This window comes from Xyrauchen texanus, chromosome 9 (assembly GCF_025860055.1).
Source record: "Xyrauchen texanus isolate HMW12.3.18 chromosome 9, RBS_HiC_50CHRs, whole genome shotgun sequence".
NCBI classification, from domain to species: Eukaryota; Metazoa; Chordata; class Actinopteri; order Cypriniformes; family Catostomidae; genus Xyrauchen; species Xyrauchen texanus.
This window is the reverse complement of record NC_068284.1, coordinates 44,112,262-44,125,281: the sequence shown is the minus strand read 5'-3', so window position 1 is coordinate 44,125,281 and position 13,020 is coordinate 44,112,262. Positions and strand designations below refer to the sequence as shown.

At 36.7% G+C, this 13,020-nt stretch overlaps 1 protein-coding gene across 1 annotated transcript in view; it reads left to right on the top strand.

Moving 5' to 3' along the window:
* LOC127649743 (E3 ubiquitin/ISG15 ligase TRIM25-like) overlaps positions 1-13,020 on the top strand; it is a 30,780-nt gene that overhangs the window by 15,096 nt on the left and 2,664 nt on the right. The window contains exons 7-14 of the mRNA XM_052134969.1: positions 1,713-1,764; positions 1,992-2,002; positions 6,129-6,712; positions 6,818-6,904; positions 9,831-10,064; positions 11,813-11,972; positions 12,361-12,417; positions 12,524-12,577. Of these exons, the coding sequence (XP_051990929.1) occupies positions 1,713-1,764; positions 1,992-2,002; positions 6,129-6,712; positions 6,818-6,904; positions 9,831-10,064; positions 11,813-11,972; positions 12,361-12,417; positions 12,524-12,577 (1,239 nt within the window). The remainder of the gene's footprint in view (positions 1-1,712; positions 1,765-1,991; positions 2,003-6,128; positions 6,713-6,817; positions 6,905-9,830; positions 10,065-11,812; positions 11,973-12,360; positions 12,418-12,523; positions 12,578-13,020) is intronic.

Genomic DNA, 13,020 nt, shown 5'->3' with positions numbered 1-13,020 from the left:
TTTGATTGCCACTAAAATGTATTCAGACTCGCCCCTCATTTAAATAAAAAAGGCAATTAGAATGGATGTGAATGGGCCAGCCCATTAATATTAAATACACCGTTTCAAAAATATAAACATTATATATGTTAAAATGACTAGTCTGATATAAATGCTTCTAGTTTTAACTGGCATAACATTGTCATGACAACAATTTTGTAATATGTCAACACAGATTAGGTTAGTAAGTGATTTGATCACACTAAAATCACGATAACATGTATAATGTTTACATCTTGTTGCTATACTTTTGAAACAATGTTTATATTAATGTTTGGACTGTCCCCATTCACTTGCATTGCAAGTGCTTTACTGTAACAATGCTTTTTGATTTTCTTTAACCCTTTAAGCTCTGAAGGCTTTTTTTTTTTTAAGATTTCCTGTTTCAGTGACATGTTTTGTTCCTTATATTGTCATCAGTATCTACGAAAATGTTTGTGTTGATACGACAAAGCAACAAAAAGTTTAAGCATTAAAACAATTATTTATCATAGTGTCCAAAAATGTCTCCAAACATATAAAACATAATAATTGTACAAAAGAGCTAATTACATATGCAAACACAACAATGACTAAAGGTATGCATAACATGCACACAAGATTTTAGTAAAGAGATTTCACAGAATGGGTGATTTTTGACTCATTGAGTCTGTGGCGCCCTCTCCTGGTGGTCATATGTAACATTGTGCTTCATATGGATTATCTAATGATCTATGCATCTGATTACCTTGTGTGTGGGCTCCTTTGAAAGATAATCACCTCCTCTAAGTAATGTTTTGACTGATTGCAATAATATGTGCAGTGCAAATTTATTGACATTTTCTTTAATAAATTATCAAAACAGAACACTTCTAATTTGTCTGCAAATTTCAAAGCACTTGTTCAGTTTTTGTCCTAATGCCTGCATGCATTGGAAAGTAGATTTCAAGCTTTCAAACGATACTTATTTTGTGATGGTCAAGACATTCTTTTCTCACAGGCCTCTTCTTAAAGTGTTAAATAAAGGAGGGATGAGTCAAAATACATTTTTGTGGAAATCAACATTAAATACATTAAAATCACGATAAACTGTGTCTATTTTAGTAGTTATGGACTGGCCCCATTCACTTCCATTGTAAGTGCCTTCTGTAACCATGATCTTTACTTTTTTTAATTTATTTTTTTATACATTTTGTTTTGTGGAAATCAACTTCATGCCACATATGTGGTTAATTTAAATTAATTTGTATTGAACCCAGAACATTCCTTCAATGTTGTGTGGGATTTTCTTTTTTTTTCCTTGTCAAAGTGCATTTAGTTTAAATGTATATCATTGTACCCCCTGTTATATTCTCCTGGCATTAACAAAGAATAAATAAAATGTAGCTTTTCTAAATGTTTATTTTTTGGCCTTATGCAACTATGTAGAGGAGAGACTTGTGTCGCCTGTATGAGCACCAAAGCTCAATGTGTCAGATAGAGTAACCCTAACCCAGTGTGCTAGCTGCTATGCCACGGCTCTAACTGCTTTGCATAAACAAAAACAAGATAGACGTCTTTTGGTCTTGCTGTTAATCAATCTGATCCAGATTGGTAATTTTTTTCAAATAATGTTGCACACTTCAGCCAGTCCACAACACTATATCTGACCTCCCTGCCTCTAATCATTACCTTATGTTCTCCGTCCTCTTCAGGATCCAGAGCATTAAGTTCTCGTCAGAGACTGCAGCCGCGAAGGAGACGCAAGTAACAGCCAAAAACGCCTGATTAGACTTGAGAGAGGAGGATTATGATAGAGGCCAAAAGGTGTTTTTATTCCGTTGCTTTTATGAAACATGTAAATGGTTAAAGACTGAAAGCTGCATTAACCATACCAACAAAGACAGAAATGTAAATACAGATACGTTTCAGTGTCTCAAAATGTAAATTTCTCAATAGTAGCAACATAAATTTCTGTTCTCTTACAACTAAAGATGTGTTTCGAGTGAAAGTTCATTCAAAGTGTGAGATTATCCAAATTTTCCAAGTGATTTCATGTGAATTAAGTATTAATCATGCCTATATATTAAACCGTGATATATCAGTGTAATTGCTTTATGAGTGATGCTATCTATTACTAAAATGTACTGTAAAAGATGTTGACTCTTCTTAACATTTGTCTGAACCGTTTGTGTGTATTAAACAATGTTTAATTGCAAGTATTTTTAAAATCAGGGTGCTAAATGTATATTTTTCATAACATGAAAAATAAAGTTTCTTCCATGCAGTGTTTTTGTTTGTTAATTTTCTATATGGATGGATTGTAATAAAAAGATGTGTATGTATTTCTTTTGCTGAACAAAACTAAGGAGTTTAGAATATCACAGCTCTGTAGGTCCATAGAATATAAGTGAATGGTGGCCAGAACTTTGAAGCTCCAAAAAGCACATAAATGCTGCATAAAAATAATCCATACAACTCCAGTTGTAAAATCCAGTTAAATCCATTTCTTCTGAAGTGATACGATAGGTGTGGGTGAGAAACAGATCAATATTTAAGCCTTTTTTACAATACATTTCAGAACAGTCTGCGCCAGAATTTCTGCGTTTTCTAAAAATAAAGCACAGATGGATTATCGCCATCTAAGGGAGCTGGAGCGTTCAGCATCAACACATCACAGTCCTTGAACTCTACTACAGTTAAGGCTGCTCTACTAAACGTGAGATCAATAGAATAAAATCATGAAATATAAACATTTTGTTTGCTATCATTTGAACTGGACTTTCTATTTTTGACCGAGTCATGGCTCGGCCCTCTGGACACCTGCCTTCTTTCTGAACTATTGCCAAGGAACTGCAATGTTTTTAATACCCCTAGAACTACTGGTCAGGGTGGGGGGTGTGGCAACACTTCTTAAAGACTGTTTTAAATGCAGCCTAATGGAGAAATATTCATGTTCTGAGCTACAATTGGTTAAACTGAAACTGGCTCACACTGTATATTGTGCTCTTATCTACCGCCCGGCCCAAATATGATAAGGACTTTATAGATTTTCCTTCTTTCATTGTTCCCACCACTGATAATCTTCTGATCATTGGGGATTTTAATATCCATGTATGTTGTCCGTCTAAACCACCGGTACGACAGTTCTCTAAACGTATTGATTTTTTAATGTAATACAGCCAGTCTGTGATGGCACACATAGACACGGTCACACTCTTCAGCTGATTTTATCCTTGGGGTTTATTCATTATTAATGTGTTTACAGACGACATTAATCTAACCGAACATAAACCTGTCTTTTTCAATGTTAAACTTCCTCCTCTTACATCTAAATTTTGAATTGCTGATTGTAGATTTCGACCTGTTAATGAGTCTAATAATGAGTCTTCAGAATAACTAAACCAGTCTCTAAATGTAAACATGAAGGTTGTATGAGGTCTATAATATTAAATATGATTAATGCAAATGTTTATATGCCTTAAATTTAAAAATCACTTAACATAATTATCTCTAAAATAATGAATTATTCATTTATATCTATCCATCTATACACTCACCTAAAGGATTATTAGGAACAGCATACTAATACTGTGTTTGACCCCCTTTCGCCTTAAGAACTGCCTTAATTCTACGTGGCATTGATTCAACAAGGTGCTGAAAGCATTCTTTAGAAATGTTGGCCCATATTGATAGGATAGCATCTTGCAGTTGATGGAGATTTGTGGGATGCACATCCAGGGCACGAAGCTCCAGTTCCACCACATCCCAAAGATGCTCTATTGGGTTGAGATCTGGTGACTGTGGGGGCCATTTTAGTACAGTGAACTCATTGTCATGTTCAAGAAACCAATTTGAAATGATTCGAGCTTTGTGACATGGTGCATTATCCTGCTGGAAGTAGCCATCAGAGGATGGGTACATGGTGGCCATAAAGGGATGGACATGGTCAGAAACAATGCTCAGGTAGGCCGTGGCATTTAAACGATGCCCAATTGGCACTAAGAGGCCTAAAGTGTGCCAAGAAAACATCCCCCACACCATTACACCACAACCACCAGCCTGCACAGTGGTAACAAGGCATGATGGATCCATGTTCTCATTCTGTTTACGCCAAATTCTGACTCTACCATCTGAGTGTCTCAACAGAAATCGAGACTCATCAGACCAGGCAACATTTTTCCAGTCTTCAACTGTCCAATTTTGGTGAGCTCTTGCAAATTGTAGCCTCTTTTTCCTATTTGTAGTGGAGATGAGTGGTACCCGGTGGGGTCTTCTGCTGTTGTAGCCCATCCGCCTCAAGGTTGTGCGTGTTGTGGCTTCACAAATGCTTTGCTGCATACCTCGGTTGTAACGAGTGGTTATTTCAGGCAAAGTTGCTCTTCTATCAGCTTGAATCAGTCGGCCCATTCTCCTCTGACCTCTAGCATCAACAAGGCATTTTCAGCCCACAGGACTGCCGCATACTGGATGTTTTTCCTTTTCACACCATTCTTTGTAAACCCTAGAAATGGTTGTGCGTGAAAATCCCAGTAACTGAGCAGATTGTGAAATACTCAGACCGGCCCGTCTGGCACCAACAACCATGCCACGCTCAAAATTGCTTAAATCACCTTTCTTTCCCATTCTGACATTCAGTTTGGAGTTCAGGAGATTGTCTTGACCAGGACCACACCTCTAAATGCATTGAAGCAACTGCCATGTGATTGGTTGATTAGATAATTGCATTAATGAGAAATTGAACAGGTGTTCCTAATAATCCTTTAGGTGAGTGTACATAGTATATATATATATGCGTGTTATTCCATATTTTTTATATCTTTTATAAAATTATTACATTTATTATATTATAAATTATCATAAAGAATGAGTGTTTCAAAACTTTTGACCGATAGAGTGTGTGTGTGTGTGTGTGTGTTGTGTAAATGCACACACACACACACACACACACACACACACACACACACACACACACACACACACACACACACACACACAGGGTTGGGAGGATATTTTTTAAATGCATTCCACTACAGATTACATGCTGTAAAATGTCATTTGTAACGTATTTCCGTTAGATACTCAAGGTCAGTAATGTAATCTAAATACTTTGGATTACTTCTTCAGGACTGGTAGATTTTTTTTCACTTGTTCTGACTATAAAAACCCAAATATCTTCTGCAGTGTTGTTTCTAAAACAAGATCAATCAAACTGATCTTGTTTTAAGGATTTTTAGATATTTTTACAGGAAAACAATACAAAAATGATTATCAGGAATATGATTTTTGCCCTAATATCAAAGGTCTTACTAACTAAAAAAGAAAAATGAAATTATGATCTAACGTGAATTTTCTTGATAAAAAATATGATTGTGTCTGGTAACGTGCATGTATAATGGCTAGAAATAGCATTTTAGCTTAGCGTAAAGCTAACAATTTACACAAGGATTATTTCTATTTCTTCTGCTCCAAACTTACTTCAAACGTACTTCTCTGTCTGCTCGTATGAATGTAACACATCATAAGAAAGTGTTTCACCGCTGTTCAAATGCACTTTGGATCGCATCATTTATATTTATAAATGTTTTCCATCTGAATATGACTAAATATTAAATGAAACAAATGACAATAAAATGCAAAGTAATCTCTTCAGTAATCAAAATATTTGAATGTAGTTGTATTCTATGTAATGTAGTGATCTAAATTGTAACTGTAGTGGAATACAATTACTAATATTTTGTATTTTAAATACGTAATCCTGTTACATGTATTCTGTTTGTGTATTCCCAACACTGTATGTGTGTGTATGTGTATATATATATATATATATATATATATATATATATATATATATATATATATATCATATTATAATTTCTATATACAGGTTGCATGTGAAGCTTGACCACCTGGCACTCTTGGTTTGCATAAAAGCAAAGTGCGATGTTTTTATTCTCATGTTTGATTGGCCGCTTCAGGCTAGTTTTAAATAGAAACCTGATAAGCTTCTACCTGCATTGTAACCCACGCCCAGTTTATACACAAACACTCTCGTCACCGTCCTCTATTGTCCTGCCTTCCTGACCTCCGTTCTGTCTTTCATTTCGCTCTACTCCAACCACAGCTGTGAGAAAAAATGGCTGACACAAATATCTCTGTGGACAAGGACCAATTCTGTTGCTCGGTGTGCTTGGAAGTGCTGTGGGAGCCGGTCACTATTCCCTGTGGTCACAGTTATTGCATGGAGTGTATTAAAGGTTACTGGAGGAAATTTGAGTTAAAAGAAGAGTACAGCTGCCCTCAGTGTCGAAGAACCTTTAGTCCCAGACCTGCGCTGTCCAAAAACACGATGCTGGCTGATATTGTGGAAAAACTGAGGAGAACTGGAGTTCAAGATTTTCTTCAGAGTCATTTGAAGGATGTGGACTGTGACGTTTGTACTGGGAGGAAGCATAGAGCTGTGACGTTTTGTGTGAAATGTCAGACGTTATACTGTGAAATTCACCTAAAACCTCACAACGAAAGAAATCGAGGAAGGATGCATCAGCTTATTGAAGTTACAAAGCAATCGCAGAAGAGAATTTGTTCACGGCACAATAAACTGCGGGAGGTTTACTGTCGCACCGACCAACAGTGCATTTGTAGTTCATGCCTAAAGGATGGGCACGAGGGACACAGCGCAGTATCAATTATGGAGGAGAGGACCGACAAACAGGTAATTAAAATCTTTGAATCACACAATACAGAATTTTGTAAAACGTTTTAAGATGGCTAACAAATCACGATTCTCATGATTTTAAATCTCATGATTTTTAAACAGAAACACTTTGAGGAAGTGTGGAGAAAGTCAAAGCAGAGGTGTAAGGAGAGAGAAAAGGAACTGCGAAACATTGTAAAATACATCAAGGTAATGTGTTCTTCAAGTGGAACTGGAAATATCGTCACGAGTTACGAGCAAATTAATGACTAAGCGGAGTCGTATGTACTAGTGGGGAATCTCATAATTCTGGATGATACCAGAGTTGCCAAGTTGTGAAGTTGGAAGGGGCATTTCGACATGAAAGATATTTCATATTTTCATATGTATTTCAATAATATTAATTTGTTATGTATGACAGTCAACTAATGGCTCTGCCTTCACGGAAAGAAATACAAAATTCATACTTCCTGAAAGATATTAATGAAATAAGTGTTGTGAGATGTCTCACCAGTCTCCGTGACAGCTCTAGACTCTGTGAACAGCACACAAATATGTCTTTGAGCCTAACTGTTTGCTAGTGTTAAAGTTGTAGTAAGTGATTTATTTTATGAATTGACACGCAGAAAACATCTCCATTACTTGTCAGATATCACTTTAATAGATGCAATGTCACGCCTGTATCAGTGATAGTCTCTGATAACAGCTGGGGGGAAATGGCCAGATTCTTTGTATAGCCAATCAGAAGACTTTGAAGCACTCTCTGCCTTGCAATCATTCTGCCTGTTGACTTGGTAGCCCATATTTGGGCACCGGTGTAGTGCCGAATTTTGACTCCCTAGTATCCTTATGATTAGGGTTAGGTGCAGGGATGGGCTTTAGGGGTAGGGACCAATAAACTTAGGGTTAGGGGTGGGTGTATGGTTGGGCTTTAGGGATAAGGGCCAATCAGGTTGGCGGGAGTCAGAATCCGGCAGGCAGTCAGATTTCGGCACAAAACTGAAAAGCTTAGAAAGTCAGTTTGAGAGTTATCCATTTTTTTTGTCGTGTGAAAATGCCATTTTGCTACCGTTGCTTTTGACATTTATTGCAACAGTACCTGTACAAGCCAATCCAAATGTTTGGGTTTGCTGACATCAAATGGCATATTTGCTTTATTCTTGAGATTCGTTGAGACGCTCTCCTGCTTCATCTTCGATTACAACGGTCTCCAAGTCGAAGCTGAAGTACCAGAATGGCTAACATCGCTTACAGCACCTTTAAACCAAAGGATGTGGAAATTCTCAGTGTTGGAAATTGAGATTCCATCAGAGATCAAAGAAAAAGACTTCAAGACTTCACCCAAAAATGAAATTTCTTTCATCGTTTACTCAACCTTTTGCCATTCCAACCGCATCTGTAGAACACTAAAGATACTAGACAGAATGTTGACAGTGATCAGTGGCTGTCAAGCTTGAAAAAATATCATTAAAGGTCCATAAAAGTAATCCAACTCGTACTATATTTCAATTATTCTAAAGCCATACAGTTGCTTAAGTCAAGTGGTTTTTATTGTCGTTTCAACCATATACGGTTAGTACAGTACACAAAAAAGACAACGTTCCTCCAGGACCATGGTGCAAAGTCCTTATTTGCTGAAAATATTGTCCTCTAAATCTCTGTCACATATTCAAATTTGAAGCGTTACAATCGGACAAATGTAGTCACCCAATAAAGGCTACAACTGTTCAGCCATGATGTCATTTTATAGGCGAACCCGGAAGTCTAATTTGCTGAAATTCTTAGTTTTTTTTTTTTAAAGAATTATAAATGGCATGAGTTGTGCAGAATGATCATTTATTCTTATTTCTTGGAAAATATGCAAGGAAACAATTTTGTTTAAAATATCATAAATATTTGAAAAAGTTTTGTCCACCAAATCATGTGGCATAACCAACATGTAGGTTGCCATTTTATAGATTTGTTTATTTCTGGTAGAGAGGACCATTTAAAACCTGCATATGATGTTTTTTTGTTTGTTTGTTTTTAATCAGATTTGTAAAATGTTTTTATGGAAAGGCATGACCTCTTGTTCAGGTCCTACGGTTAAACCATGAGAAAACTTCTTGATATTCTTAAATCCATCATTTATGATGAATATATATATATATCATTTTTGCCTTGAACATTTTTTGAAAACTCTTGAAATTAATGATTAAGTTGCAATCAATGTGCACATAAAAGTATTTTAATACCTTTTCTTTGATACATTTTTTAGTCATTACATTTTTTTTTGGTAGAAAATGCTACAAATATTCTTCAAAAAATCTATGAATCCAAAGTGGACAAAAATATTATATTCTACACTGTAAAAATGTCTGTAATTTTAACAGTAAAATACTGTAAAAATGCTACAGAAATAAAATTTTAATTGATTAACGAATATTAACTGTAAAATATACAGTAAAATGTTGTAATATATTTTAAAATACAATACAGTACTTTTTACAATAAAATGTTGTAAATATTAAATGTTTTAGATGTAAAAACTAAGATTTTCCTGTATAATTAATGGTCAAAATTTACATTGTTTAACAAGAGAGTACTTGTACTTTTTAAAGTAAATTATTGTTTAAATTACAGTAAAAAAAAAAAAAAAAACGTAATCGGGCGTTCCCAGAATTCCATGCGTGACCCATTACATTTCATTATATTTTACGGGAATAGATATGTTTAATCGTATTTTTTATATCAGTTACGTACACTGGGGTGTTCTGTTTTACATTTGATGTACTTAAGTTAATGTTTACTGCATTATTTAAATCTCACGTGTTACTCTGATGGTGTTTAGTGTTTGTGTGAGTGACACTGAGCACTGTCTCGACATGTTTATTGATCACTGCACCGGAAGAGCTCAAAACATTGAAGTTTTGCATTGAATCATTTGGCAGACACTTTTATCCAAAGCAATTTACAGTGCATTCATTCAAGGTTCCCTGGCAATCAAACTACCACTTGAACTAAACAGAAATGTTGAGTTTCCTGTATAGTTCAAGTATTTCTAATTTTTCTCATTTTTGGGTGAAACAAATCTGACATTGATATATTTAGTTCCATAAACTGAACAATTTCCTTTCCGTTACCAACATCTGAGCAGCGTTCTGCACAAGTGGTTGAGGATGACAGTGAAAAGATCTTCACCAGACTGCTGCGCTCCATCGAAAGGAAGCACAACGAGGCGAAAGAGCTGATCAGAGGTGAGGAGAGGACAGCTCTAGGCCAGACGGAGAAGCTTCTAGAACGACTGAGTCAACAGATAATTGAACATAGAAGAGGAGAGGCTGAGCTAGAGATGCTTTCAAACACAGAGGACCATATACATTTCCTACAGGTGAAGTCCTGAGTTTCACACGGCTTTATTTGTGCTGGAGGCGATTATACTCCACATGTCAAATGATGTAACCTACATAGCCTTTGTGTAGTCTGTTGGGGAATTTAGGCCAACAAATGTCAGGCTTTGTTCAGAATGGAATACTAGTGTCGGTTGGGGAGATTTTGGTTTTTCCCTAATAAAGTAGATATGAGCTGTACTTGTATCCATAGAAAAATTGCTGTATGGAGACACGGAGTAACCCGACTTGCCTTAAAAGGACTTTGGTTTAATTCAATGAGTGGCCTCCAGTTATCATCTAGGAAATAACAATGGTTACTTTGCATTACTTTGCATTTTAGTTTAAAAATACTGCAGTGGTAATGGCATTGTGTAATAAAGTATTTAATAGTGTGCTAGTATGTAGTATGCTTTCAGTAAGGGAACCCTTTTCAATAAGGGCATACACTCACCTAAAGGATTATTAGGAACACCTGTTCAATTTCTCATTAATGCAATTATCTAATCAACCAATCACATGGCAGTTGCTTCAATGCATGGGTGTGGTCCTGGTCAAGACAATCTCCTGAACTCCAAACTGAATGTCAGAATGGGAAAGAAAGGTGATTTAAGCCATTTTGAGCGTGGCATGGTTGTTGGTGCCAGACGGGCCGGTCTGAGTATTTCACAATCTGCGGAGTTACTGGGATTTTCATGCACAACCATTTTTAGGGTTTACAAAGAATGGTGTGAAAAGGGAAAAACATCCAGTATGTGGCAGTCCTGTGTGCGAAAATGCCTTGTTGATGCTAGAGGTCAGAGGAGAATGGGCCGACTGATTCAAGCTGATAGAAGAGCAACTTTGCCTGAAATAACCACTCGTTACAACCGAGGTATGCAGCAAAGCATTTGTGAAGCCACAACACGCACAACCTTGAGGCGGATGGGCTACAACAGCAGAAGACCCCACCGGGTACCACTCATCTCCACTACAAATAGGAAAAAGAGGCTACAATTTGCAAGAGCTCACCAAAATTGGACAGTTGAAGACTGGAAAAATGTTGCCTGGTCTGATGAGTCTCGATTTCTGTTGAGACATTCAGATGGTAGAGTCAGAATTTGGCGTAAACAGAATGAGAACATGGATCCATCATGACTTGTTACCACTGTGCAGGCTGGTGGTGGTGGTGTAATGGGGTGGGGGATGTTTTCTTGGCACACTTTAGGCCCCTTAGTGCCAATTGGGCATCGTTTAAATGCCACGGCCTACCTGAGCATTGTTTCTGACCATGTCCATCCCTTTATGGCCACCATGTACCCATCCTCTGATGGCTACTACTCCAGCAGGATAATGCACCATGTCACAAAGCTCGAATCATTTCAAATTGGTTTCTTGAACATGACAATGAGTTCACTGTACTAAAATGGCCCCCACAGTCACCAGATCTCAACCCAATAGAGCATCTTTGGGATGTGGTGGAACGGGAGCTTCGTGCCCTGGATGTGCATCCCACAAATCTCCATCAACTGCAAGATGCTATCCTATCAATATGGGCCAACATTTCTAAAGAATGCTTTCAGCACCTTGTTGAATCAATGCCACGTAGAATTAAGGCAGTTCTGAAGGCGAAAGGGGGTCAAACACAGTATTAGTATGGTGTTCCTAATAATCCTTTAGGTGAGTGTATATGCTTAACCTCTAATCTGTAATGCCTTACCTGAATTCAGCAGTCTCATGCCAATTTCACCTGTTTGACTAACCTGTGTAGAACTATAAGTCTCTATGTGCTCCTCCTGAACTCGGGGGTCAGCCCAGCATTAACGTCCATCCATACTTCTCTTTGCTGATACTGAGGAAGGCTCTCACAGAGATAAAAGAGAGAGTTACTGACATTTGTGACAGAGAATCAGCAAGAATATCAGAAATGGGTGAGTATATACTGACTTTTAAGTCTCCAATTAATCAGATAGAGCCAATATGAAATACAATCAGATCCCAAACGTATTAGAGGCTGTTGACTATGGGAGTCTATGAGTGGCAACTAACAAAAATGAAAAAACAAATATTTAGAATGAAGTTGTCAGAATGAATCATTTTAAATAGGAAAATGGATGAAGAAATTAGCAAATGTATTTTTAATCAAAAAGTTGTTTTTTTTAAAAATGTATGATTATTTGGATATTTACATAAAATGGTTATATATATAATTGACACACCTAATCCTTTATAGCCGTCCATTTGTTTTGAACTTTATAAACACCTGCAGTGTTGATATACAAACTCACCTCATGACATCTGACAATTTTCTATTTACAGTTGAGCAAAATCAGGCATCTGAAAATATCTTGAGTTTACCAGTGAACTCTGAAACAGGTACTGAAACCCCTACAAGCGAGTCAAAGCACATTAACTCACCCGTGTTTACATGTGTAAGTTAAGAGACGTATCTGACCTAATTCATCTCACTGACCTCTTCCAGCACGAGGAACATCACCACAAACTGAGCCGAGGACTAGAGCAGATTTCTTACAATGTAAGTGTCATTTCAAATGTTTGATAATCCAGCCAAACTGGAAAACCAAGATTTTAAAAGACTAAACTATAGGTAAATCAAAAAGCTTTTAACTTTTGAACAATTTCATTGCAAGATTTGACATCTGACAAAATTTGGGGAAGATCAAATAAAAGCTGAAGGATTTTGAAAGCATGTTTTTGAAAAAGAAATGGCCAAAGTAACTAGAGAGAGAAAACAAATTGGGTTTCTATATAGTCAGTAAGATAAGCTTAAACATGCCTGAAAATATGAGGCCAAATTTGGCATGATCGCAACATAAGAGTAGAAATTCACATGGAAATTTCACAACTGTTTACCACAATGTTTAATAAGGTGCCATAGACCATTGGGAAGAATAAGCATGAAACCAACAAGAACTGTGTAGAACATACGGTTAGAAAGTTGTGAACATTTGAGATAGA